Source organism: Glandiceps talaboti, chromosome 16, assembly GCF_964340395.1.
Source record: "Glandiceps talaboti chromosome 16, keGlaTala1.1, whole genome shotgun sequence".
Classification (NCBI taxonomy): Eukaryota; Metazoa; Hemichordata; class Enteropneusta; family Spengelidae; genus Glandiceps; species Glandiceps talaboti.
In genome coordinates, this window is record NC_135564.1 from 15,880,605 (window position 1) to 15,908,396 (window position 27,792).

The following is a 27,792-nucleotide window of genomic DNA, read 5'->3' on the forward strand; positions in this document are numbered from 1 at the left end:
CTTTAGCATTAATATTAACTTGTTAGCGAACTTGTGAATCGACCGAAATTTACAAGACAGTACGAACTTTACACCGCAGAAGCTAACATTTATTTTGGAGGGGGGGGGGCTGGGTAGATAAGACTGATCCTAACAGGGTTACCCCTTATCGATGGGTATTTTAAAGCATTTTGATAAAAGAAGTCGTTACTATTATTATTATTACTACTACTACTACCGTAAAATGAAACAGTGTCCCCCATGTATGGACACATCTCTGACAATGTACTACAAGAAAGAGACGTGATTGAAATTGTTAGCGTCTGGTATGGGCACCTAATTATAAAATTCTCTAAATATTAAAGTTCCTATACCAAATCTACAATTAATAGTGATTACACGCACTACCATATTTGTATGTGACATGCGAAACTGATTAAAAAATTATATCAACTTCGACCTTTTCGAGGCTGTAAAATTAGTGCATAAAAGTCCATGAATAATCTGAGCAAAAAAAAACCCCTCCATATCTGCTAGGGAGAATTAAAGAACATACTTCAACACTGTATGTAAAGAGTAGTTTCTGATACATGGTGGTGCTGACCCTCCCCCCCCAGCCGTAAATAATGACGGCTCCCTAATAGTAGACAAATGTTGTGTTTCTTCTGTGTATGTAAGTGAAAGTGATATAATCGTCGTTGGGGGCGCACGTTCGTCAGCTTGGCTTAGCCATAACTCGATGTGTCGTGAACGTGTAAAACCGAACGGTTCGTCAACCCAAGACATGAATGCATGAATGACTGCCTTTGCATTGCGAAATACCGTTACCGTAGTATGATATATTACTAGATCCGAAGTTCTTTACTACTACAAACTGTTGTGCTTGCTTGCTTGGTTTGGGATTATTTCCGTTGTTGGAGTGTGGATTATTTATGATGTGGACTTTCCAAATTTCGGCCATCGTGCTGACACTGACAGTGGTAGTAACCGGTGGTAAGTACTGTACATTGACACTTCCATCTGCATGAACACGACCCATGTCCATTGTATCTCATGTGATGTCTTTAATCCGTCAAATTTAGTTAAATTTTAACACTGGCACGTCACACATATATGTGCGGGAACTGCGAACGCCGAAATGTCCCGCGACAAGCGCGACTCCATGTTGATTGATTTGAAATTGAAGGTTACTGGGCCGGGTTGAACAGGTGGTGTTTTAAAAGCGAACTTACTCTGGTCATGGCTATATTAGCGAGATCAATTCGTTATAACATTATATTTCAGAAGCTACTAAACTGAATGATGCGATCAGCCGGTACGAAGGAGTGGCGTACGACCGTGTACAGTTGCAAGCAAACCACTATCGTGCACGCCGGTCAGCCGACGGAGAGGTGAAGTTGAACTTTCACGCCCTTGGCAGGTAAATTATGCATAACAAACTATAAATAAACAGTCGAAAGGGTATATCTATAAAAGGTGGGATTGTCTATGGTTTATGACAAAGCATCCACTCGACATTTATACAATGTCCGTTATGTAACAATGTTTGTCAGCTTCTTGTCTTGGCAACAAATTCATAATTACCATGGAAATTCAATTTTATCTATAAATAACTGCACAGCTGCTTAGTATGGTGTACGGGGCTCGATTCTGACAATGTCAGATTCGAGTTCCGACTTACATGTACATACAATGTCTGCAAGCAGGACTACACAGCACCAACACTCAACAATACCGCATTGTTTGGAAAGACACTATTGTCATGAAAACAAATGGTTGAAATTACGGCTAATATTTATTTTACAATAAGCAAGCACCATTCTTTTATTACAGAACAGGAAAACGGTAGGAAAATATTGAATGATAACAATATAGAACCAAAATAAGACTCATAGAGTCATACATACAGTTACAGACTGAGAAAGTCATCTGAAAGGTCAGGTTCTTGGACTGTTTATGTAACCACTCATTATAAGCAGAAATAACCACAGGGAGAAGAGAGTTGTAAGTGTAACGGATCGATTAACCAATTTATTGATTGATTGATTATTTGATTAAATAATTGATTGATTGAATGATTCATTTTTGTGATGAAATAAAATTATGAGATTAGAGGTGTTTTAATTTAGATAAGAGGAGAAGAATGGACAAGATGTCTTTATTTAGTCAATAAAAAGATAATTATATACAGCTGAAAGAGAGAAAAGTATTTAGGGAAAGAAGAAAAAAAGGTTTATATCATGACAAAAATTAGTGAGTCAAATGATCAATATCACACACTAAATAAGTTATATTTCACCACAAAAATTAATAATTCAATCGATCAATTAGTCAATTAATTAATCAGTTACATGCTCACTTCTCCCTGTGGAACAGCTGCATCTTTCAGGCTACTAGTACTACAGACAGATAAAAACTTATTCAAAATTATTTTTAAAAACCTCACAATAGGGTATCAATGACAAAACTTTGTATTTATAACCACGGAAGTATTACTTCAGTACTCATGGGCTACAAATAGAAACAGGGAGATAATATATTATAGATAATAAAACAGGTGTGTCTAATTAGTAATAGAAAATGTACTGTGTGTGATATTATTAATGAAACAGAAGATGGAATACATTTTTAAATTTTACTCAAACTGTAAACTTTATATTAAATGTGGGGAGACTTTCCTAAAGAGCTCTTCTTATACACTAACATATAGAGAGAAATACATGTATGTTCACCAGTAAAAAACATAAATAATGAATTTGATCATGAATGTGTATTTGCATATATTCATTACCTCAATTGTAAGTAATGTTATCCTTTAGGGAATTCAATTTATTACTTTGTAACATATATGATATAGAACTATTTAATGCTAGGGCAAATGATAAAGTAAATTTCCATCAAATGAAGTGGCTACCTTTGCACCAATTTTGTGTAAATACGAACACGTCATTAGTTGAAGTCTAGTGGCTGTTTTTTGTTTTTTTGTTTTTCCAAAAAATCAAACTCTTTGGATGCAAGTCAAATTTTCTCTAGCCTTTCTTAGTATTCTTTTCGTTCTGTTTTTCCTTGTGTGCTGTATACTTCTTTGTTTTGTACGTAAATAAAAAAAAAGAAAAAAAAGTAATGTTATTTGATGTCAGGTACTGTATCATGACTATCACATATTTAAATGAGATGCTAATTTATGCTAACTTTATTCGCAATAGAAGCTTGTAAGTTGTACAATAGTGAAATGTGATGCAGATTTGAAAACAATAGGGATAAATTATGTCATAATTTTACAAATTCACCTTAGTCTTAGTTCTTCAGTAGAGAGACCTTTCAATACCATTATGATTACAATGTTTTCCACTACTACGTACTCGGATCTTGTTAGATACATTCATAATTATTTTTGACAAAGAGAGCAAAGCTTGACATCAGCTGTCACATTGTAAATTTGACATTTTCCCCACAATGCAACTGGATTCAAGAGACCTGTATACAGTCTGTTGAATTTTGAGTATGCCTTCTTTACCACAATAGTACTTTTTTATTTATTAAATCGACCCTTGCCTCTGAGAGGACAAGATTTTGTTCTAATGTAAAGTTACAATCCTAGTTTGTTAACTTGAGCTGTTAAAGTATTGTTGTCTATCGCGTAAACCCAATACCATAACTAGCCAAGTGATTGACTTTTGATTGTATGTCAGTCTTCTTGTGAACTCTTTCTCTTTTAACTACTGTGTAAAAAAAGGAAATAGGAACCAGAAAGCGTCTATGTGTCCTGTATGGAACAATAATAAGGAAGTAACTTCAGTTTCTAATAAAACCTTCTTAGAACTATCCTTGAGATAACCTACATGTACATGCTAACTGTATACTATAATGGACTACCTGTATTAGTCTAGCTGCTAGACCTCAAGCTTTCTTCTGATAGATATGAAAGTGGAAGACCCAAGCTATCACTCTCACTAGCGACCTTTTGTTGCCCTCACAGTGAGCAGAATAGCCCAAGGGGTCCATCTGTCTAGAAGTACATGTGTACATGTATAAGGAAATGGATGGGTTGTGCATGGAAGGATGGGGGGCAGGGTGGGGGTGGGGGTGGGGGGGGTAGTCATGTCTTGTTTGATAATGGGTGATACCTCCATGGTAGGGGCATGTTGCTTTAGTGAAAAGTCCAAAGGTCCCATTTTAGACCAATTTGAGTAAAAAATATCCCTATTTTGACCAATTTATGTAAAAAAAATATCTTTATATTTTAGACCAATTTGAGTAAAAAATATCCCTATTTTAGACTAATTATATACATGTAATTTTGTAGTGGAAGGATTGATACCATTGTTGATTTTTGTAGTTTGTATTTTATGCTGTTGTTTTTTTTTAGTCTGGTGGTGTGTGTTGGTTTGTAGTACATCTTGCAATAGGTCTCACTGGGAGAACAGCACCCTGCACTGAAAAGTCAAAGTCTAGGCTAAATAACCCCATTTTAGTCCAACCATTCCAAATCTATACCGTATTTAGACCAGCACCTGTAAAGATATATCCCAAAGGGTGGTGCATCCATTATTTTATACTCAAGTATACCTGATTGTGAACGCAGGCCAACACCCCTGCATTTCTTGACATAATTCTCATATTATTGTGCCGAACAACTGGGTCATGCCATCACAAACAACTGTGACTTAATGTGGGTCAGTGCACCCCTAAGCCAATTTGATGCGCCACTGAAGCACACCATTTTCTTGTGACCCACCTTGATTTGGTTAGGGGATTTGGTGTTCCCCTATCTCTTACTCGGGCTGACTTACAAGCAGTGTAACAAACAAACATACATGTATTCTAAATAAACCAATTTATAATGTACCACTGATGCACAGGATTTTCTTGTGGACCACTGAAAATAATCTGGTATTTCCCCTAGCCCTTACCATGTGGTCGACGTGCAAGAAGTCCTATGATTATTTTTATGTGCAACAAAAAATGTTGTCTTTTAAGGTACGTGCGAGGGCACCAGGTCATCAGGTCATTGTACTATACTTCTAAGAATACGGAAAGTTTAACTGCGTGCAGAGCTAGTAAACCAAACAATAGCAATGAGAAATTGTCTGCAGTGAATGTTGTACAATCAATCATTACATACAAATGTACATTGTACCGTTCGGTATCTGTTGAAGATTGCATTGCACACTACTATAATGTATAATGGAGAACACATTATTGCATACCTATATGCAAATGAGGATGCCATGATGTAAATAAACTCTGAAAGTGAAATTTGCAAATTACATGACTAAATCACAATAACGTTACAGTATTATTAGTTGTTGTCGTTTGTAACCAACATTAGAAACTTAACACTATACTTATAGTGTGATTGTTTCAAATAAACTTTAGCTGGGAGTGTGTCATTAATAACATCTAGTTTATTTGATAAACTGACGTACATAATATATAATTTGTTTGTCTAGTTAGAGTGTCAATTTCAGTTGTTCACAGCATGCCTGTTAAATATTGTGTTTATGACCTGGTAAGGTGAATGACCTTTTGGTAATGCTAGACATCTGTTACATACACCAGTCACATAACTCATTTTGATGTTTGTTATTTTTTTATTCACAAAATGTCAATAATACTTCAACCAGCAACTAAACATCACTGATCTGGTAATGTTTGCAGTTGTATTGACTTCAACTCGTCCACCAAAGCACCATCATGTTGACAATTAGGGGGTTCTCATTTAGCCAGTCTTATCTAAAATAATAAAAACCCAAATATGAACAGTAAATGTCAACTCAGAGTCGGGTTAAATTTAGGTCAGGTACAATGGGGGGTTTAGAGTCGACTTATCTTTAGTGTCTGACACAAAATTTCATTTGATTATGTAAGTGTATTTAGTGTCCTAGACAAGGGGGGTTCTAGGGTTAAAGTTCAGGGTTTCTGCTAAATGATTGAAACAAATGAAGGCTATATGCTAATATTGAATGACTTTGGTATGTAAAACAGTGATCTGTGTCAGGTACAAAAATTCAGTGTGAATGGGTCCCAAATCCAGCTTATTAGATTTACTACTTTGTGTCGCCTCAGAGTGAAAACTCATATTTGTAGTTTGAACATAGTAAATGTTCGTGATGTGTATTGTGGTGATCTATAAAGCTGGCAGTCTCCTTTTGGTGAGTAAATACAGTATTATGTGTACATAACACATAAATGACTCACTGTATTGATTCATCAGCAACCACACCTTTGAATCAAAATATTACTTTTCACAGTTGTAAAGAACAAGAGAATATAATTCACACTATCATTTTTATTAATTTTATTTGTTATCAAATAAAAAAAAATTGCCTCAGGCCAGTGTGTCCTCTAAGCCAATTTGACACGCCACTGACACACACAATTTCTAGTGATGCACCAAAATTTGGTGTTCTATCTCTGACTATGTGGTGATTCACAAGAAATGCCAGTTTTTCTCATTTTGACTTACAACAACAAAATTTAGCTATCATGAAGAGGGCACACTGCCTTAAGGCACAATTTATCTATGAATTATGGCACACCTATTGTGGATCTTACTGTTCAGGTGTGAAGCCAATAGAAATAATGTTAACCAAAGTGTGATTAAAAGTGTGCGATACCAAATTCTGGCTAACGTTATTTTTACAAGTTTCACGAGTCTGGATGCCAATGTGGGTAGAGGTGGTCAGCCACTTGACTTGAAACATTATATCCTTTGTTCTATTGTATAAGTGTGTTGTGTAAGGACCACATCTAGACAAAAACAAAGTGTAATGTAAAACTCTATTTGTGAGAAGGGATACTATGGTACATGTATGAATGCACATGTTGTAAGCATGATTTAGTAACCCCCTGTGTTGAGTGCTTCATTCTCCCCTGATACATTTTACCTCCATGGTTCTACTCCAAGACAATTCTAGTTCCAAAACAAATTGTGTGAATTTGTTTCTTTCAAACATATGAATTTAGTTTTAACACGGACTATATGTAAAAGGACAGTGTTAACTTTATATCAAACCCATATGAAATTTAACAGAAAATGTCATAACTTTCTGAATTACGTATGTGTAAGATTTTCTCCTTATATTATACAATGTAAGTGGTATATACTAGTTTTAGGTCGATGCACCAATGTTTTAGGTCAATTGTACCATTTTTATCAGTACATGTATACATATTTAACCTTTGCAGTGTGGGATGGTAATGTACCAGAGAAACTAGATGACACACCTTGCATTATATGGTGTAGTGACAATCTTTTGAATGTGGGACCAGTAGGGAAATAGAGGTTGAAGAATACAGAACGTTTTAAATGGGGTCATTGTATACTAAATGAATGACGTAAAAACCACTTAGTAAACTTGGAAGCTTGCCTCAAGTGATCATGTAAAGCTGTTGTGTTATGTAAAGGATTTCTGTTGAAGACTGTGATGCCTTGAAAGATAGGTGACCTAGGCTACAATGTATACATGTGTAGTTGTGATAAAGACCAACCAGTTCGACTCTGCCAAAGTCTAAGCAATAGATATATGTAGTCAACGAGTTCGGGAGGGTTATGTGCTAATAAACGAGGGTTTTTGGCACATAACCCTACAGAATGATTTGTCTATCTTACTTATACTATGGCGTGATTGGCTCAAACGGATATATATGTTACACCCCTAAGAAAGAGTGGGTTATGTCTCCATATAACCAACCAAAACCAATCTTCAATATCTTGATGACATAATTTAAGGTATATATTCTAAAATGTTGTGGAAACCCCATTTCTTTCATCAACTGTGCAAACAATACCATGTGATGATGACAGCAAAGGCATACATTGACAATTCACATTCTTAAATAGTTCAATTTAGGTCAAATATTTTCACTCAGGTGCATACAACACTTATTTGTCAAGTACCACTTGAACTTTTCTCTCCTGATTTACATGTATGATGTACATTGACATGAAATCCTAATTCATGTCTGACATCAGTTCATTTTGAATCCTTTGAAAATAAAGAATTTCATAACTTAAATGATAATTTTGCATTCAGGGATTCATGTTGTAGACATTAAATATTTGTCCATGAGGTGGAATTTGCATATTATGTGTTGCAGCAGTGAAATTAGCATATTATGTGTTATAGAGGTGAAATTTGCATAATGTGGCTTGAAGGGGTAGAATTTGCATATTATGTTGCAGAGGTGAAATTTTCATATTGTGTGTTTTTTTGGTCATAATTTGCATATATTATGTTTTAGAGATGAATTTGCAGTTGTAGAGAAATAAAATTTGCATATTATATGTCAGTGTGAAATTAGCATGTTGTGTGTTGTAAGGACAGAATTTGCATATGTGTTGAAGAGGAGACATTTGCATATCATATGTTGTAAATTGTATTGCCTAATCTATTTATTCCCCCCCCTCCCCACAGACACTTTAAACTGAGGCTGAGAAGATCAACTTCTGTTTTTAGTCATGATTTCAAAGTAGAAACGTCTAATGGAGTAGAGCGTTATGACACTTCCTTCATCTACAGTGGAAAGTTACAAGGTAAGATATACACTATTTTGTTTTATAACTTATGATATGTATACAGCAAGTTATAATACATGTACGGCTATGGCTGTACTTGCATGCACATCACTTTGATCTGCAAACTTTGTTTTGCTATATCTTTTTATTATGTGTAAAATATATTTTTGGAAATTGACATCAGACTGAGCCACGTACATTCCACAGCTAAAATGATGTAGGCTTGGTGTTTCATATATTGTTATTGTTTGGTGGTTCTTTTTCTTTCAATTTTGAACGTTGAGTGTATAAATTGTAAGACAGATTCTGACTGGCTCCTCATAAGTATGAGATTTGGTATGGGAATGCCTATGGTGTTGTGTCACCTGTAATATAAATGAGTCATATTAAAGCTATCTTGTCAATAGGGAACTTGAAATCCAGACTGAGCATGTTCAGACGCAAAGGACTATGGGATTAACTGTGGTTATCGTAATCCCTAATCTGGAGCTACTGATAAAATTAACCTCCCACAATTGTTAGGGTAACTATGAATTGATTATCTGTGGTTACAAACTATGTAACATTATTGTTTACAATACTAATTGATTAGTATTTATTATCACATTTCCCATGATGCAACATTCAACATGGCGGGTTTCCAAGTTCCCTATTGAACCATAAGGATTGGATACCAATTTATGTCTATAGCTCTGCCTGCCAAACAACTTTTCACTCCTAAATTTTAACCCTTATCTGAACAGAGCCATTAACACAGCAGTTGGTTGCACCCAAACATTTCTTGACTGTAACAGTGTAATATAAATTAACATAACAATATGTTTGTTTGTTATGCAAATACATTGCCTCTACCATTATTTGTCAGGGGTCAAGACCAGCATAGTTAAACTGTGCCGAATTTATTCAGACATTGTTTGTAAAGTTGTTAGAGTTACTGTGTAGCATTCTCCTGCCATTTCAATCCCAGACTGACTCACTCCGTTGGTAAATACTTTTAAAGAAATCGCTTTCTTTAGAAACGAGGGATTACTGAACAAGGGAAAACTATTTAAACTCAGGCTGAGAACCGACTGTATTATTTGTCATAGTCTGGTATCCATTTAATTGGCTTGTCCATAAAAACATGCCAGCTGACGTCTTCTATTTATTGTAAATTGACACAAAATTGAAAATCAATACATGCATGTAGGAATTAATGTGAACCATCAAATTTGAAAAGTGATACAATATTTGATGGATTTTAATATCTGAAAATGAAATTGCTGTTTGTGAGACATATGTCTGTATTGATCTGCTGCTGAAACTGTGTGCATATTTCTTTAAATGACTGTACTGAGTCTGCAAAATCATTTTGTCTAAATACAGCTTGAATATTGATATGTACATGTTCTCTGAACATTTCATATTTGGTGTACATTTCATCAGATTGAAATGAAGTAAATGTTAATACATTTATTAGGAAACCAGCCAACCTTAATGTGATGTCACCTCAGTGGTATTAATTTGCATATACACTTGTTAGGAATGATACAGCCAAATTAAACAGTGCTAAAATACGGTTATACCCAATGTAATATTTATTTTGAAACCTTACATGTATGTATCATCATGTATGTGGAATATCTATTTTGATATCAACTTGAACAGATTGAAATACATGTACATAGAAATTTTGCATAAATAGACAATGTTATTTTGATATGACAGAAAATGTCTTTATACTGATTTATTAAATAATCAAATCTGATATGGGTTCAATCTGATTAGAATCCAATGTAGTGTAGTGTAGAAATCGTTCTTTTGTGAGCAACCATTACATACATCTGACAATACCATAGACCTGGTTTTCCCAAACCACACAAGAGCACAGAGTAAATTCACCCAATGAATGAGAATGTGTAATGCGCTAAAACATACAGGTACAGTGCTTCAGAGTGCAGAAGATGAGCACAGGGCACAAACAGCGATGTTATCGTTATCGTTTGGTGGTGCTTTCTTTCAATTTTGAACGTTGAGTGTTATGTATATATATTGTAACAATGTAAGACGGATTCTAGTTGACTATTCGTAAGTACAAGATTGGGTTTGGGAAATGTATGTAACAAGCGCTCACAAAAGAACAAACGACAGCAAATGTAACAGCCAAAACAAAATCACCCCGTGTACACTACATCGGATTTTTATATAATAATCAGATTGATATGAATTTAGTTTAACATTTTCATGTTTAGGTATAACATTGGTCTGAGAAAGTCATTTTCTTTGGGAAATACAGGTGACTATTTATTTTCATGTTTGTCATCAAACCTTGAAATGATGGGTTGGTTTAAATGAAAAACAGAAAAAAAGTGAATGCATGTAGTATACATGCTGGTGATGTTTTCAAATCATGATTGTACAATGTACTTTAAACTGTCTGGATGCCTTAGTAATGGTAATTATAGTTTGAAAGTTACTACACTCTACATGTCTCTTTTGACCAAAAATACCACTGTCCGTTTGGTAAAATTATGACGTCTTGGAAGTAATGTTTTACTCAAATTTCAGAAAAATAGATGATTTTTTTTTGCCCAGATACATGAGCTTGTGATACGTGTCATCAACTCATTTCTGATGTTGCGATTTTTTTGAAAAAATGTTTTAGTCAGGTTTCATACATATTAATATATGCATACGTATACATGTCTGTCAGATCACAAGACACAGAGAAATACATGTAAATAAGGCCTCCCTCTCAGGTACAGTGCCACATTTTACATAACCATGGATATATTGATTGCAGGAGAACCTCAAACACGGGCTGAATCAGTGGAAGCATGTGTACACATTGAGATATTGTGTTTGGGACATATACCTATACATGCAGTATTAAATTTTAATGAAAATGACATTATGTACCGTATGCATACTAGAGTGATTCAATTTAAGAATCAGGAAATTAACATTTGCAATGGACCTGTGTGTATGTATGTATTTGTATAGAATGTACTATTTGTTAAGTCTGTTGTAGATCTTAGTGTGTTCTGGCATATCTGTAGTTCACGTCGTGATAATGTTTGAGTGCAAATTATTTTTAAAAAAAATACATCCAGCTATTGAAAGAAAGTTGTGGTTTCTAGCAATGTGATGTCTACGGGAAATGAGCACTGTATGCAGATGATTTAATTACACTATGGAGAGGAGAAACCTAATCGGAAATAAAGTCTTGTTACTATAGTAACAGTTCGACATATCGGTAACCTGGCAGGAAACTGTAGCATCTCAAATAACCATAAAGTAAAATGTACCGATATACTACTGTATGCACATAACAAGTTACATTTATTTTCTGAGATTGAATTGTAGAACTTTCTCCAATGTCTGCATTTTTTGTATGGTAAGGTTGACTATAACTTCTTATACAGTTTGCTTTAGACTTGTACATCTAAAAAGTTAATTGTAGTCTATCTACTCGTTAAATAAATGCACTAACTCAGGTACATGCATTCACTATTTGGGAATATCGAATGAAGTGTATACAGTACTGTAGAGGAGATCAGTGCAAATTCAGTGAATAGACAACTAAAATACTACACACATCAAAAGCTGTGTCTATGGTAATGATTTGAGTGACCTTGTTTTTTTTGTTCTGTTTTTCGTTATCCGACCAACCCAAAATTTTCAGCAGAGTCTGACATTAAAATAAAAAATATTTTTATTTTTGCCCGCCTTTAAATATTTTGCTGAGAATGTGTGAATTGTGTAGATGAGCTGAGAAAGAGCTTGTTACCAGGAATCCAATAAACAGAAGATAAAGAGGAGGAAAAAGAGAGGCAGAGAAACATGAAGAAGATGATTTTTTGCTTCTTTTTGTGCGAGCGACCCATGGTTGCCATTAAAAAGTAATGAGAAACATAACAAAATTGTGTCACCCATATCTTGTTCTATCCATTCATCTGTGCATAGCCATGCAATAACAGATTTCATTCAAACCTGGCACATAGATGATCTAATATAGGGGTCCTGGATATGTTACTTGTTACTTGGTTTCACAACAAATATTACTGAAGAGTAAGGTGTCTTTGGTGACAAAAGTGTCACCCATATTATCAGGTGCAAGCTCTTTTTTAAAACTTTTATCTCACAGTTTGATCTTGATCTTGACCTTTGGGGTCAACACTAGGCCATAGACATTATCTTGGTGTTACTACTGTGTACACCAAAGCAAGTCTATGGGTGATAATGCAGTACTGAATAGAAGCCATATTTGTGGTAACAAATTATTTATCCCCATAACTCAAAAGTTGTACTACATCTAGAGACCTTATTATTCTCTTTACAGGTAATATGCATCAGATAATATGACTACTTTTATCACAGTTGTACTATTATGCAGGGATATGATTAAAGAAGTGACAGGTCTGAATCTCTGTGTTGTACCCAGAGAAATTATCCTCTCCAAACTTTGAGGGCATAATGAAACTGTCAAAAAGGGCATAATGAAACTGTCTCAAAGGGCGTAATGAAACTGTCTAAAAGGGCATATTGAAACTGTCTAAATGGTGACCTTATTTTTGTCTTCTCAGTTTAAATACCAAAGTGAAACTATAAAACCTTGCCAAAATCACTGGTAATTTTTTTAATAGAAAGAGCACAGCTGTTATGTGTGTAGTTTTCTGAAAAATTCTTTGTTGAGGGTGTGTGACTGTGTCCTGCTGATTTGAATCAAAAGCACTATTCAATCCAATTATTCCAGAGAGAGTGAAAGTGTGTAAAAATACCACATGGTTTATAAGTGTTCTATTCAATAACTAGATTACTCATTTTTATGTAACATTTGCCTCACTACTTTAGATTTTGAATGGCAGTTTTTAATAAATGGCATATTTCTACAAACAGATTTCAATATGGGGGTTACTGGGTAACCAAGGGGAAATGTGGTCATATTTTACAAGAGTTCCATACATTTAATACATGTATAAGTTCAGAACTTTGAGGCTGAAATCTGGTGAAATTGATATTTTCAATATTCATATATACATCATACATGTATGTGTATGAAATTGTGGTATATGAAAAATTTAAAAGAATTTAAAAAAGATTAAAATATTCTACATGCATATAAACTGTTATAATAATAACGTACACTTTTTAAATATTAAATAAATTAAATAGCAAATGTTGGGTAAGCGTAGATGCTATTCTAATACATCTTTGTTTCAAATTATAAATCTAGCCTGTCTAGAATTTGAGGATTTTGAGTTGACGGACCATGGCTGCTAAAGTGACACCAATTACTCAACATCAAATTAAAAAAAAAAAACATTCCATGATGTACAGCATTGCATTTTATTCAACCATATACTGAAACCAGATGAATGAATGGTTGTACATTTGTTTTTGTTCTATACACGCGGCAATATATTTACCCAAACACACCCAAACTCTTCAACTATAATCCGTGTGAACTTCAGGCATACCAGCTACAAAAATAAAACTTTATAGCCAATATCAAACACAAAAGACTACGTGAAAGTACCATTGTGATGCAAAATTGTCATCGTGTAGGTATGTGTATACTTATACTATATAATGTATATGATGGTTGTAATGGGAAAACTGATTATAATCCACAGGTTGTTATGTATCATTTTGCTTTCCTGAGAGAGATATTCCGTGAGGCCTTTGATTTCATGAATAATAAAACCATTTAGGTGTTTTTTGAAATGTTACCATGACAACAGAGCCAATTCATTTTAGGAAACATATGTCTTTTTATATCTACCAGTTCCGTGTAGACAAAATCTTATTATAAGGTGTAGAATAATTGTAATGTAACATTTTGCAGCAATTTTGATTTTAAGTGTTGTGATAATTGAGTGATTATTAATTTTGGGTTTGAGATTTGTTCTGGACTAATAATATATTTATTTTAATATACATGTATAGGCTCAGTTATTAAGAAATGTCATATTTTGATGTGGTTTTAATAAAATGTAATGTTATTGTAAGCTGTACAGAGTACATTTGTAGGTGTAGAGAAAGTGTGTTTTTGTTCTCTGTTAAAAAAAATCAAATTAATCTTTACATAATCATTTAGGTTTGTCAATTATACAAGTCACTCATTGTTTCTCCATCCTCAGCTGTCTTGATCAAAGGGTTTGACCTGTGTACAAGTGCCTGGACACAATGTATCTGTATACACGGTCACCTATAGATTGTCAATGTGTTAATCGGTATCCCCTCATTTCTTTAAAAGTTACAGGGTAGAACTCACTATTCACCTCAATCTGATTAAAATCTCATGTCACCATGGTAACACGGCTTGATTTCCTTTTTAACCCCCTATTATCTGTAACCATGAAAACAAACGACAATATACAGCGTTGCTAGATATGCATCTTCGTATACATTTTTTTCATAGGAAAATATAGATTTGAACATTAATCGCTGCATCTTAGGATAAATGTGTGCTTTCCTTCTACATGTGCATGGTATATAAATGTTTCGATAAAGAGTAAAATCACTCAAAATATACTTATTATGTATAATTTGTCTTGAAGTAAAATCTACCAAATTTATATTTTCATAATTTTCTGTTTTTTACTTTCAGATGATGAACTTAGTCACTGCCATGGTTCTATCGTTAACGGAACCTTTGTTGGAGCTGTGTATGTTGACAATGAACAGTATTACATAGAGCCTTCCCAGAAATACTTCCAGGAAAAACAGTCATTTCATTCCCTTATTTATATGGGAAAGGATGTCAAAATGCCGGAAGGCAGACATGGATCAACAGGTTGTTCCATGGATGCCGAAGTGTTTTCCAGAATGTCAGAAATCCAGAAAAGTATGGAAAAGGTAAGAAGAAGGAAGCAAGGGTGTAGAGAAGTAGCTAAGTTAATAGCTAGAATGACAACATTTTTAGCCCCATCTACACAGCACTAAAAATCCTACCTCAGGTAGGATTCAGGATAGCTTGAATCCTGTGTAGACGCAAACACGTCCTGAAACCGTTCTGAAACCGTTCTGACTTAAGATACCTTTGAGAGGTTTCCTGAAACCCTCCTGACTCCGTCCTGACAGGACATCTATGCCACAACCTTCCTACGTGTAGACACAAATCTATCCTACCTCGGTAGGACTTTGGACTGCCTCAGGTAGGACAACCTATGTGTAGATGGGGCTAGTGAGTTCATTCCTAATAAATGATCTTGGTAACTGGAGTGTCAAATTAACAGAACATTTTGATATTCATTTAATCCTTAAAAATTCAGTTACACTGCAATTTTCTCAAGTTTTGGTCTCAATTCTTGGTTTTCTAAATATAAGAATTTCAATCTAAGAGGAAGGAAAAGTATTGTATCTGATCATTAACCAAGTGAGAAATAAAATTTTCAGATTATCAATATTCTCAGTCTGATTAAAAATGTGATGTAGGAATACAGCACAATTATTTTATGTATGTCTATTTCCTTTGTATATTGCCATTTGTTGTCAATTCTGTTGTTCTGTGAGTGATATCCTTCTTCTTATCTCATCAGTCAAGGAACAACAACACTAAAATCAAATTAGACAGTGTATGAAATAAATAGATCAAGGTAAATAATGCAATCCAGCTGTATTCTTACATCAGATTTTAATCAGATTGCAATATTTTAATCTAAGCTGCAGAACGGTGTGATGTTTCATAAATTGGAAATTAAATGATGTACAGTAATACAGTGTTGCAGCCAGAGGGGGTTTTTGGGTCATTTGACACACATTTTTTGGACCAGACCCACAATTTTGGAAGTGATGGGTCATAGATGTCCCACACTAAAATTGTATGCAAATATGTTTAACAACATGACCACACCTATAGAAACAGCCACATGATCCCGTATATTGAATAGATAACAACAGGGTTGGATAGGCAACTGCAAATATCTAGCATGGATACTCTTATGGGTAAATATTTTTAAAGGCTGTACAGTTGTGCTACAATGCCATTGACACTTTTTTTATGATGTCCCCCAAAAATTGATAATGACCCAGAAAAATGAAAGTCTTGGGACACTATGTCCCACTCTTTCAAAAGGCTGGCTGCAACACTGGTAATAAGTATGGGTAAATAACTACATATACTCCCTCAGAGACAAGCGAATTATTACCCCAATCCTGATGTCAATTTTATAATTCTTTCTATTGATTCTCTCTTGTTGTATTTCCAAAAGGATGACTCAGAGTTTGTACCCAAACAAAGGAAGGCAAGAGCTGATGGTGACAAAGACACTTGTGGCTTATACATTGAGACAGATCACACATTTTATCAAAGGTACTGCATTAGTGCATAGGTATTTCAATATGTTCACAGCTATGGAAATCGTTCAACTTTCAGTTTTGTCAACTATGAGACCATTGAATACAATAAGAAACTTGCAAACCTTCCATCTGGAAGGTATCATGCATCTTGAATTGTTGCTCAAACTCTACATTTACATGTATACTACGACACCATTGGCAGTATTTATTTTTTCCACTATTGTTTGTATACATTATTAGCTTGATTGTAAGAGGTAGTACGCCCTCTAAGCCAATTTTATGCAACACACAAATCTTTTGTTTTTACCTACTGCTTACTATGACCTTGGTACAAATGTATGTTGGTGAAATGTCCAGCTTATACAGTGTATACCATGCAGACAGTTGCAGCATACAGCTATGAATTAAATCATAAACAAAAAAAACAAAACATTTTATTCTTCATATTTGAATAGCATTAATTCAGTATAACCATTTACATTCTCTCAATAAAATTGCAGCAATATTTTTTGTTGTTGAGGAAACAAGAATTGAAAAAATATTTTAGTGTAAATTTTTTTGAGTATCCTATTGTGAAATCATCAGATCCTGGAGTGTTTGCTTTCTTTCATATATTATACCTAAATACCAGGATTGAGTTATACCAGTGTCAAGTAACGAATGAGTGTGCTTCAGAATACAATATGTAACGCGTGGTAGGCAACAAAAATTGCGTTCAAAAACCGTCTAAACTCAGCCTGTGCCCCCTTAATTGAAATTCTAGTCTCTCTCTAGTTTGGTAGGAACACATCTTACTCAAATCCAGTCTTTGTGAATGATTCTGTAGGTATGGTAGTTATGATGAAGTAGTGAGTGCAGTCAGTTCAGCAGTGGAGGCAGCTAATTATATCTATGAACAGATTGAATTTGGTACATTAACTAATATTGGATTCCGGATTAAGAGATTACGGGTAAGTTAACATTATGAACTTATGTCGTTGGTTTCTGTGTTGTTTATTGTGTTGGTCATTATTACATCATAATTATTTTGTAGTGGAAATCTTTTTTTCAATTTCATGCGATATACAGAAAATGAATTTCAATTATCAGCAATGAAAAGACTCAAAATTTGTATCATGAACTTAAAATAGCCATATGGATGAGGATTGTGATTTTTTTTTTTTATAAAATAATTTTATCATGGCTTTCTACTTGAAAAATCAATGTAACACAGCATTGACCCAGCCTGAGTTTGTAACTCAATACAATGCAAAAGGCTAAAATATGTGTACAAAGTTTGTTATTGTAGGTACAATCTCAAAGATTTTACACTTTAATTATGCTTTATTGTGCCGAAAAACAGACTATTTATACACAATAATAATTATCTTTTATTTCTAGATTTTCACTCCAGATGACAGAACAAATCCTGCCTACCTCTTTGCCAATGAAAATATAGGAGTTGAGAAGTACTTAGACATTGCTTCATCCAGAAATTTTGATGATTATTGTCTTGCCTATACATTCAGTGGTAGAGACTTCAGTACTGGTATTCTAGGTCTTGCATGGATTGCATATGCATCAGGTTTGGAACTCCAAATTATACTAGAGATTTTCATGTATGAGTCTGAGTGAGTGAGAGTAGGAGGGAGGGAAGGAGGGAGGGAGTGAGTGAATGAGTGAGTGAGTGCAAGGGAGGGAGGGAGGGAGTTTAGTGTGTGTGTGTGTGTGTGTGTGTGTGTGTGTGTGTGTGTGTGTGTGTGTGTGTGTGTGAGTTAGTGTGGAAGTGTGCGTATGCGTCAGCCTGCCTCTGTGTATGTGTACATGTGTATGATTGTCATGCATGCATGGACTGGCTAGATGTCATGTCAGTAGCTCATCAAAAAGAGAAATTTCGTTGAATGGGTCTTTTTGAGTGAACATTTGTGTGTAGATGTGTCTGTGTCTATCTGTCTGTTTGTGTGGATATATGTCTGGCTGTTTGTTTGGATATATGTCTGTCTCTCTGTTTGGATGTCTGTCTGTTTGTGTGGATATATGTCTGGCTGTTTGTGTGGATATATGTCTGTCTGTTTGTGTGGATATATGTCTGTCTGTTTGTGTGGATATATGTCTGGCTGTTTGTTTGGATGTGTGCATTTGTATCAAAGAAAACAGTGAGCATTTCTTATAGTGTATGCAATCCATGTTTATATGTAGTATGTGGCATGTGTGACTCGGTGCATACAGGAACTAAAAAAAACTCTTTTACTTCAAAAGAAAATCAAGAGAAAAATAACCAACATTTTGGATTTATTTTGATCAACATAGATACTCAAGGTGGTGGTATATGTGACATATATAGACAATACACATATCAAGGATGGCGGTCTCTCAATACTGGTGTGTTAACTATTATCAACTATGGCCTTCAAGTCACTCCAGTTGTTTACCATTTAACACTTGCCCATGAACTTGGCCACAGCCTGGGATCTCCAGTAAGTACAATGCACATACAGATACATATTCGTAGCTTTGTGATAGCAAAGTTTTTTGGGTGTTTTTTGTTTTTTTGTAAGGTCAAGTTTATGTCAAAATTGACCAAATTTCATTTCATTTGTCCATTGGTTTTGGATTGTTTTTGTTTATTTACGTGATCTTAGGGGAACCCCGTAAACATGATAATTGTTTACATATTATGCACATTTTTTTTTTAGATTTGCATATTGACTAATTGTATGGCTACTACTACTGTGATGAAAACCAGGTGTTAACAAGCTTAATACAATCCACATTTAAATTTGATCAAGACCAGATGTACAGTAAAAGCTTAATATGCATAATCTACATTTGAATTTGCATATCAATCTCTAGCATGACCAATAACTGATTGAGTTCAGGTGTTGAACACGCTGAATATGTATTCATCAAGATTTGAATTTTAATTCATATTTCTGTTAACACTATAAATTTGTTTAAGACAGCTTGATTCTTTGACTTATAGTTTTGCACCTCAGTGGGCTTTTTCCAAGAGGTTTAACTTGAGTGTAACAGTAAAAATTCATATTTCTAGCATGACTACCAAGTCAATGCACACCAGGTGTTAGATAAGTTTAATATGTAAAAATCCTCATTTAAAATTCACATTTCTGTAGCATGATTACCCACTTCAATGCAAACCAGGTGGTGAACAGGGTAACTACATAATGTATGCAAGGTCCTCAGATGGCAGCAAACAGAACAACAATAAGTTCTCAACTTGTACTATTGGAAACATAACAAGTGTACTAGTAGCCAAGAAAGACAAGTGTTTTGAAGGTATGTCTTGTTTTTTGTCTAAATCGTATATGTAGAATCAGATGACACCTAGTTGGTGGGATGAATATAATGTGTAGTAGTTACAACAGTGAGATTAGTTTGTATAGTTAAGACAGACACAAACTAAAAAAACCATCTAAATTGAAGTTACTTTGCATGTATAAATCTTTGACAATATCTAGTTACCATAGTTACATTTGTCAATACTTTAGAAGTTATACTCAAAGCATTTTTTTATTCATTGTATCCTACTGTATATACAAGGTCACTCAGAATTTTCATAAATTAACTAAAAGTTTTTTTTTCAGCTGTTGAATATATTTAATTAGTATACATAGACACATATTTACTGTTGTCCTAATTTATAAACATTCTGTGTTTGATTTATTCTTATTTCCTTATTACAAGATCAAGGTAAGTTATAAATGAACTCAAATTATGCAGCACTGTGCTTTGCCATTATGCTAGCAAAAGCAAATGCAGTTGCATAGAAAGGCTCCTATTTACTTACCTGCCACAAAAGTATGTAATTATCTGACAAGCTGTGTTTTTGAGACCAAGTGTGTGCTCTTTACACTATGTTAAAGTGGCACGGTCTCCTCTAAGGAAACCTAACTTACTATAGCTAATGAAAATGAACCAACCTGCAAATAAAGGGGTGGGAGTGGGGGAGGGGGAAATAAAGACTGCTATGTGTTAAGAAATAGATGTGCATGGCTAATAAGTAGTTTTCATCAAAGCATTCGTACTGTGTGTTGAGTCTAAAATCACAGGTGAAAAGTGGATCAATTACTTCAAAGGGCTATATTTGAAAATTTACTGAGTTGATCTGTACAGATGATGTAGGAATATATTGCTACAAGAATCTCATTTGCCATGGTCATCTTCTAAAGCACAGTCTAGTCTTTTCTCTTGTTGTACAATGTAGCTTGGTTAATTTTCAATGTAGTACTTACCCCGGTAGAACGGACACACGCTATTGGAAGCGTGGATTTGGGCAAGAAATGAAGCTTGAAAGGGTTAGCTGGTAGACTGTAAGATATATTGTCTGGCTCCACCCTCACCAGCCACCGATATGTGAGGGCGCCCTGTCATGGCGTTCCTTACAGACTAGCTTGCTGGCTGCATTAAATCATTAGCCCTCAATGTCTACAAACAAAGAGGTGCTCTGAACTGATTGGGATGCCTGGTATTCAGAATTATAGCCTGGAATCCATGTGGATTGGGATTTCAAATTTTCGGGATTGTAAAGCAAAATTAAAATGTCAATATGCATGTATTCCAAGCTAGCAGAATTAGAAATAGCACAGAGTGTAATGGGGCTTCCAGCATTGCAAACCTCAGTTCATTTGCCGTATTGTATGCACTTTGCTCTATGGTTTGAGAAATTCCCTCTCTCTCTATGCTGCAGTAACAGGTGATATTGCACTGCAAGTGTTGGTCTTACTGCAACATCTTTGCATGGGGATATAAACGAATGTTTGATTTATTAACATCATTAATGTTAGCTTTTTAAGCACAGTTACTGTGTTTCCCTCAAATATAAAAGACCAAACATCTTGTCGGTGATTTGCAAAAGAAAACTTACTTTAGTATTGTTTTGAAAATCAGTGAAAACAGAAAAAAAAAGAAAAAAAGATGGCTGGGTTGATATTTATTTTGCATCACAGCTAAATCAACAGGTGGTTGGTGGGATGAAAAAGCTTCTCTGATTATTCCTGACTCAGAATTGCTGTATATAACTTAGAAACAAAAATAGAAATGATATTTCAACATTGTAAATGAATCAATGAAGTCGTAATAAATCATTGTCTTTCTATGATAGTAACAGTATATTGTCCATTTGAATGAGTTATGATATTAAAGAATTTCAGAGATGATTTGATAATGTGAATTTAATCAAAATTTGTACCACATCTCCGCTGTATAACATCCATCTATATACTGATGCTTTCAGTGAGGGTGTTTTTTTTTTATTTCATAAGAATAGGACCACCGCCTGTCATTCGACAAAAGTGAGGATAAATGAAACAGTAACTTTTGGAACACGATGACAAATAAAACAGAAATTACAAAGATAATAGCGTCTTCTCTCTGAGTAAAAAAAGCTTGGAATACCAAAATAAACTAATGAAAAAAGTGATTTCTGGTTGAAAGTAAGGTTATCGCTTTTCTCGTGTTGGGTACTGTGTAAAATGATTTTAAATTTTGGTATGAGTTGTTGTACCAATGTAGTGACTATCAGAAAAGTGTAGTTTTTCATTCAACCTAAAGAGAATTTGAAGTGTAAAGATTATTTTAAGTTCAAATGTATCCTCTACCTAAATGTCATCTATTCCCAACCCTTGGATATCTGGAATTTAAATTTGCAGAAAACACTTTCGTCTCCCCCCAAAAAACTCTCAGATACAAATTTGAAAGTTGCTGACATCATCAGTCAGTCTTTCTGAATGTAAGAGCAGTGTTCTGTGATGATGGTTGTTAAAAAAAATCATTGCAAACTGGAAATATTGAGTTTCATTTTCTTGCACCACAGTGCTGGGATTATTTTCATCCTGTCCACACTTGACCTTTTCCACACTTGACCTTGTACAAATGTATATGGAGTTACCCTGTACCTAGACCTCAGAATAATTAATAACTTACTTTCTACTTACATCACGTACTTCTAACTTTGCTATCCCTACAGAGCGTGATGCTGCTATATGTGGTAATGACATCATAGAAGGTGATGAGGAGTGTGATTGTGGATTGGAAGGTGATTGTTACGATCCCTGCTGTGTTCCGCAATCACTGGACTTTGATAATCTCCTGGCATGTAAACGTATAGCTGGAGCAGTTTGCAGGTAAGATGTCTATCTCTGCTGTATCCCCAAATGTTGACTATGTATTGCTAATTTTGTGAAAAGGCAAGTTTGTAGTGGTTGAAGTCACAGACAATGAATGTATATTGGAATTAGGGTTTATTACTATGTAAGCAGATAAGAGCAGTCACATTCACCATTCTGTAGCACATCTTTGGAAACTGTGGATTTGAAATTGTAAAACTTGTTTCATATCATTTTTTCCTGGACTTATGGTTTTATCTTGCAGTTTATCAGAAGGTCCTTGTTGTGAGAGTAGTACCTGTCAGTTTAAGTCAACTGATGTAGAGTGTAGAAGTCAGGGTGAATGCCATAATGCAGCATCTTGTTCATATCCTTGAAAAATTAGTTTGTTTGTCTTTCTTTGTCTGTCTGTCTGTCTGTCTGTCTGTCTGTCTGTCTGTCTGTCTGTCTGTCTGTCTGTCTGTCTGTCTGTCTGTCTGTCTGTCTGTCTGTCTGTCTGTCTGTCCATTTGTCTGCCTGTCTGTTTGTCTGTTTGTCTCTGTCTGTCTGTCTGTCTGTATGTATGTATGTATGTATGTATGTATGTATGTCTGTCTGTCTGTCTGTCTGTCTGTCTGTCTGTCTGTCTGTCTGTCTTCTCAATCTGTCTGTCTGTCTTCTCAATCTGTCTGTCTGTCTTCTCAATTTGTCTGTCTGTCTTCTCAATTTGTCTGTTTGTGTGTCTGTCTCTGTCCATCCATATCAGTGTCTCTCTCTGTGTGTACATATGTGAGAGGTGGATACTAATGATAGAAAAAGAGAAGGGAGAGAAATATCATACCGGATACCTATGTAGTGTTTTGTCACTGTTATTTACCAGTCTGGATGTAAAGCTGTGTATAGTGATGTGTGCAAACATGCCATGTTTTTGCACAAAAGTGTATGCACACAACACTGTATGCTACTGTTAGTATGTGCACATCTGTACAAATTTGCCAGCAATATTACTATGCACCAACGATACTCTACTTGCGTATGTCAATTTCCTTAACCTTGTTGATGTACTGGTGACAGTGTAGAATGTCCAGCCTCACAGAACATAGCAGACAGTACTCTGTGTGAGGATGGAACACAGACATGTCAAGCTGGGGTATGTATTTAGAAATGCTTTTTTTTAAATAAGGAACCATATTTGAGTTCAAGAGACACTTACTGAGCTACATTGTAGTTGTACGCTGATTAATGCAGTTTGTACGCTGAGGTATAGCTTCATTGAATACAAGATATATATGAATGGTTGTAATTTGTTGAGACAGTAAAGTAGTGGAGTGTCCTCTGTGACACTTGTACTGCATGAATGAAGCTAGTCTAGTTCCAATGCGACCATGTTATGATTTACACTATGTTATCTTGACTTCACACATTACGTCTAGTCAAAGTTGAACATTTTACCATTAATCTGGCTAAACCTCCATGCTGGGTGAAGGGTAAATGGTGCATGTCAGTAGTAATCCATCACAAATTGACAGGCAGTTGTAATATCTGATAGTTTTACTAATTATTTCAATTTATAATGTGTTTTGAAATTCCTGAACTAATATTACTATGACAACAAACTACTGAGTGTATGTGCATAACTGTGAACCACAGTTTCTAAATCCTGTGTAACTTCGTTCTTTTAATCCCTGACAGGAATGTAGTGGTTCTGTGTGTGATTTGTTTGGCCTAGAGGAATGTACTTGTACCAGAGACGATGAATACTGTCATTTATGCTGTAGAAATATTGGTAAGTTATATTATTACATAATGTACCAGTCATTACTTGCATTGATGTGCACACATATACCAGTTGTAGTTGCACTACAATGTACTGACTTTGAGGTAATGTCTATTCAAGGGGTGGGGGTGGGGCTCTGTTAAGGTATTTGTCATGTTCTTCACCATGGTAGTTGGTACCTGTGGTGTCGCTACTGTACCAGTACAAAGTGTATCTACATCACTGGTTCTGCTGTATTTGAAAGATGAGTCCAAACATTCAAAACTGCCATTATTTCCTCCTGATTTTTCTTTGATATTACTGGTGCTGGTAAAATAATGTTATTCTCCAATATTTTCCTTCATTCAACCGGAAAATACTCCTGACCAAAGGGTTGTCACTACTAGTCTAGCAACTCATAGTGACAAAGGCCTCTTAGGCCACTCGTACTTTCCTTGGCTGAATGAAGAAAAATATTGGGGAATAAAACCTAAATATTCAGTATATGTCATATAATAACACATATGCTATCAGTGTCAAAGTTGAAACAACTTAGGAAATATTCCCATGTGGGATTTTCACATTTTTTGGCAATAAAACCCTCTATGAAAAGTTACATACCTCTTGATTGTAACACTGATCTTAATTTACAGTCAGCTGTTCTGATTGGCTTAAAACAGTATTCCAGTTGAAAATAACAGTTTATGGTCCAATCATAGAATGCCTTTCAGCTTACTAAAAGTCGGCCATGTTTGTTTGTATTGTAGGTCGTACTGAAACCTGTGTAAGTGCTAGTAAGTGGTTGAATATATATGACATCAATGGTAATCCAATATTTGTCCATCCCGGTACTCCATGCAATGATTTCCAGGGATACTGTGATAGCTACCAGCAATGTCAGTTGGTTGACCAGGATGGTCCACTTATTAGTATCATTAATAAAATCTTCAAACCGACACCAGGAGAAGATTTAATGGACACTCTACTGAAGTGGATAAAGGTATGTTACATTTTTAGTTCACTGCTCGAAAATAACTTTTTTCTTTGGTAGTCCTAGTGGGCTACTAATTTCAGAAAGTGGTAGCCCAAGGATGGTGGCCAGTAGTCCTATATTCCTGAGTTCCTCTATTGGAAATATGTTTGTTGTTAAAATACTTTTATGTCCATAAACTTCCATCCTTTAAATCATTGCATAATCAATAGTAGTCTGAGTGGCCTACATCTGTAAATTATGGTAGCCCCATGACAAGAATTGGTACTAAGTCTGTGGACATGGGACTGCTGTTAATTGTGAGCCCTGTTAGTTTGGGGGATCTGTATGAACAATGGGCCTTGTATAGTGCTGCGAGGCCAACCATATACTTCAACACACTAAATTTTGTGTCAGCTCAGGAAAATCATGTACTATTAATTACTACCAGTGAACACAAAAAATATTATTGTGGACTAGACCAATGAAACTGATGATGTAGACACCCGTATTTGTGATGTAGACCAACAAAACTGATGACATGGACACATATTATCATGATGTAGACCAACAAAACTGATGACATAGACACATATTATCATTATGTAGACCAACAAAACTGATGACATAGACACATATTATCATGATGTAGACCAACAAAACTGATGACATAGACACATATTATCATGATGTAGACCAACAAAACTGATGACATAGACACATATTATCATGATGTAGACCAACAAAACTGATGACATAGACACATATTATCATGATGTAGACCAACAAAACTGATGACATAGACACATATTACCATGATGTAGACCAACAAAACTGATGACATAGACACATATTATCATGATGTAGACCAACAAAACTGATGACATAGACACATATTATCATGATGTAGACCAACAAAACTGATGACATAGAGACATATTATCATGATGTAGACCAACAAAACTGATGACAAGGACACATATTATCATGATGTAGACCAACAAAACTGATGACATAGACACATATTATCATGATATAGACCATCAAAACTGATGACATAGACACATATTATCATGATATAGACCATCAAAACTGATGACATAGACACATATTATCATGATGTAGACCAACAAAACTGATGACATAGACACATATTATCATGATATAGACCAACAAAACTGATGACATAGACAATATTAGATATGTTATAATGCATAAAAACTAGGAAACACTTCATATTTTCAGTCTAGATACAACAACAGATGAATTGAAAATAAGACTATATTGACAATTTTTCCACATCATATTAATGCCATTTTTCTCCCTTCCCCCCAACCAGGCTAACTGGTGGGTTATACTGGTAGCTGGTTTGGTTCTCATAGTACTAATGCTGCTAACCGTTATCCTGTGTACAAGAGTCTGTCCGACTGACAACCCGGCAAAAAAGAGAAATCCAAGTCGTCATCCTGTCAGTTTGAGGAAAAAACGTTATCGTCAAAGTCAGATGCCGGGACATCATCCTATTTATGCCGACCAACATCCTGATAGGGCAGAGGAAAGGGCTACACGCATGTAAATAAAATATTGTATGCAATCCCACCCTAACTATCCTGTAGACACCCCTATTTTGATTTAAATGGTATCTTCCAGTCATCTTGTAACTTGAGCTTGTATCAAGAGTGTGTTACTGATAGGGAAATACAAAAAAATGTAGATAAACACACATATCTAATCTAATTATCGTGTAGACACCCCTATTTTATGTTAAATGGTATCTTCCAGTCATCTCATTTTGAGCTTATACCAAGAATGTGCTACTGACAGGAAATATATAAAAACAGTCATAAATATAGTATGCATTGCCATCGTGTAGCTCTCATTAAAGACCCCTATTTTATTAAAATGATTTCTGCCACTCATTTCATAACTTGAGCCGATGCCAAAAGCATGTTATTTACAGGGAAACATTGGAATGGCGTAGGAATCTTACATATATAGTATCTGTGACAGAACTGCAGAAGTCAGTTCCCAACAAAACGATCTTATCTTCAAAATTTTATGTAGTACAAAAAATGTATAAAAATAGAGGTGAATAGCGCCCTCGCATGGTCATTACTGATGCAAATAGAGTATTTGAACCACAATATAAATGCATAAAAAAAGAAAACTTAATTCTACAGGTAAAAAACTCTGACCAACT

At 34.9% G+C, this 27,792-nt stretch overlaps 1 protein-coding gene across 1 annotated transcript; it reads left to right on the forward strand.

Annotated features, from left to right (window-relative positions):
• The first annotated feature begins 914 nt into the window (after positions 1-914).
• On the forward strand, positions 915-27,792 carry LOC144447167 (disintegrin and metalloproteinase domain-containing protein 10-like). The gene is made up of 15 exons (XM_078137072.1): positions 915-972; positions 1,264-1,399; positions 8,400-8,518; positions 15,093-15,340; positions 16,696-16,796; positions 17,610-17,733; positions 18,164-18,347; positions 19,073-19,239; positions 19,897-20,059; positions 22,749-22,905; positions 23,153-23,254; positions 23,932-24,016; positions 24,559-24,652; positions 25,390-25,622; positions 26,932-27,792. The coding sequence occupies exons 1-15, from the start codon at positions 915-917 to the stop codon at positions 27,166-27,168; spliced, it is 2,208 nt and encodes a 735-aa protein (XP_077993198.1). The 3' UTR covers positions 27,169-27,792.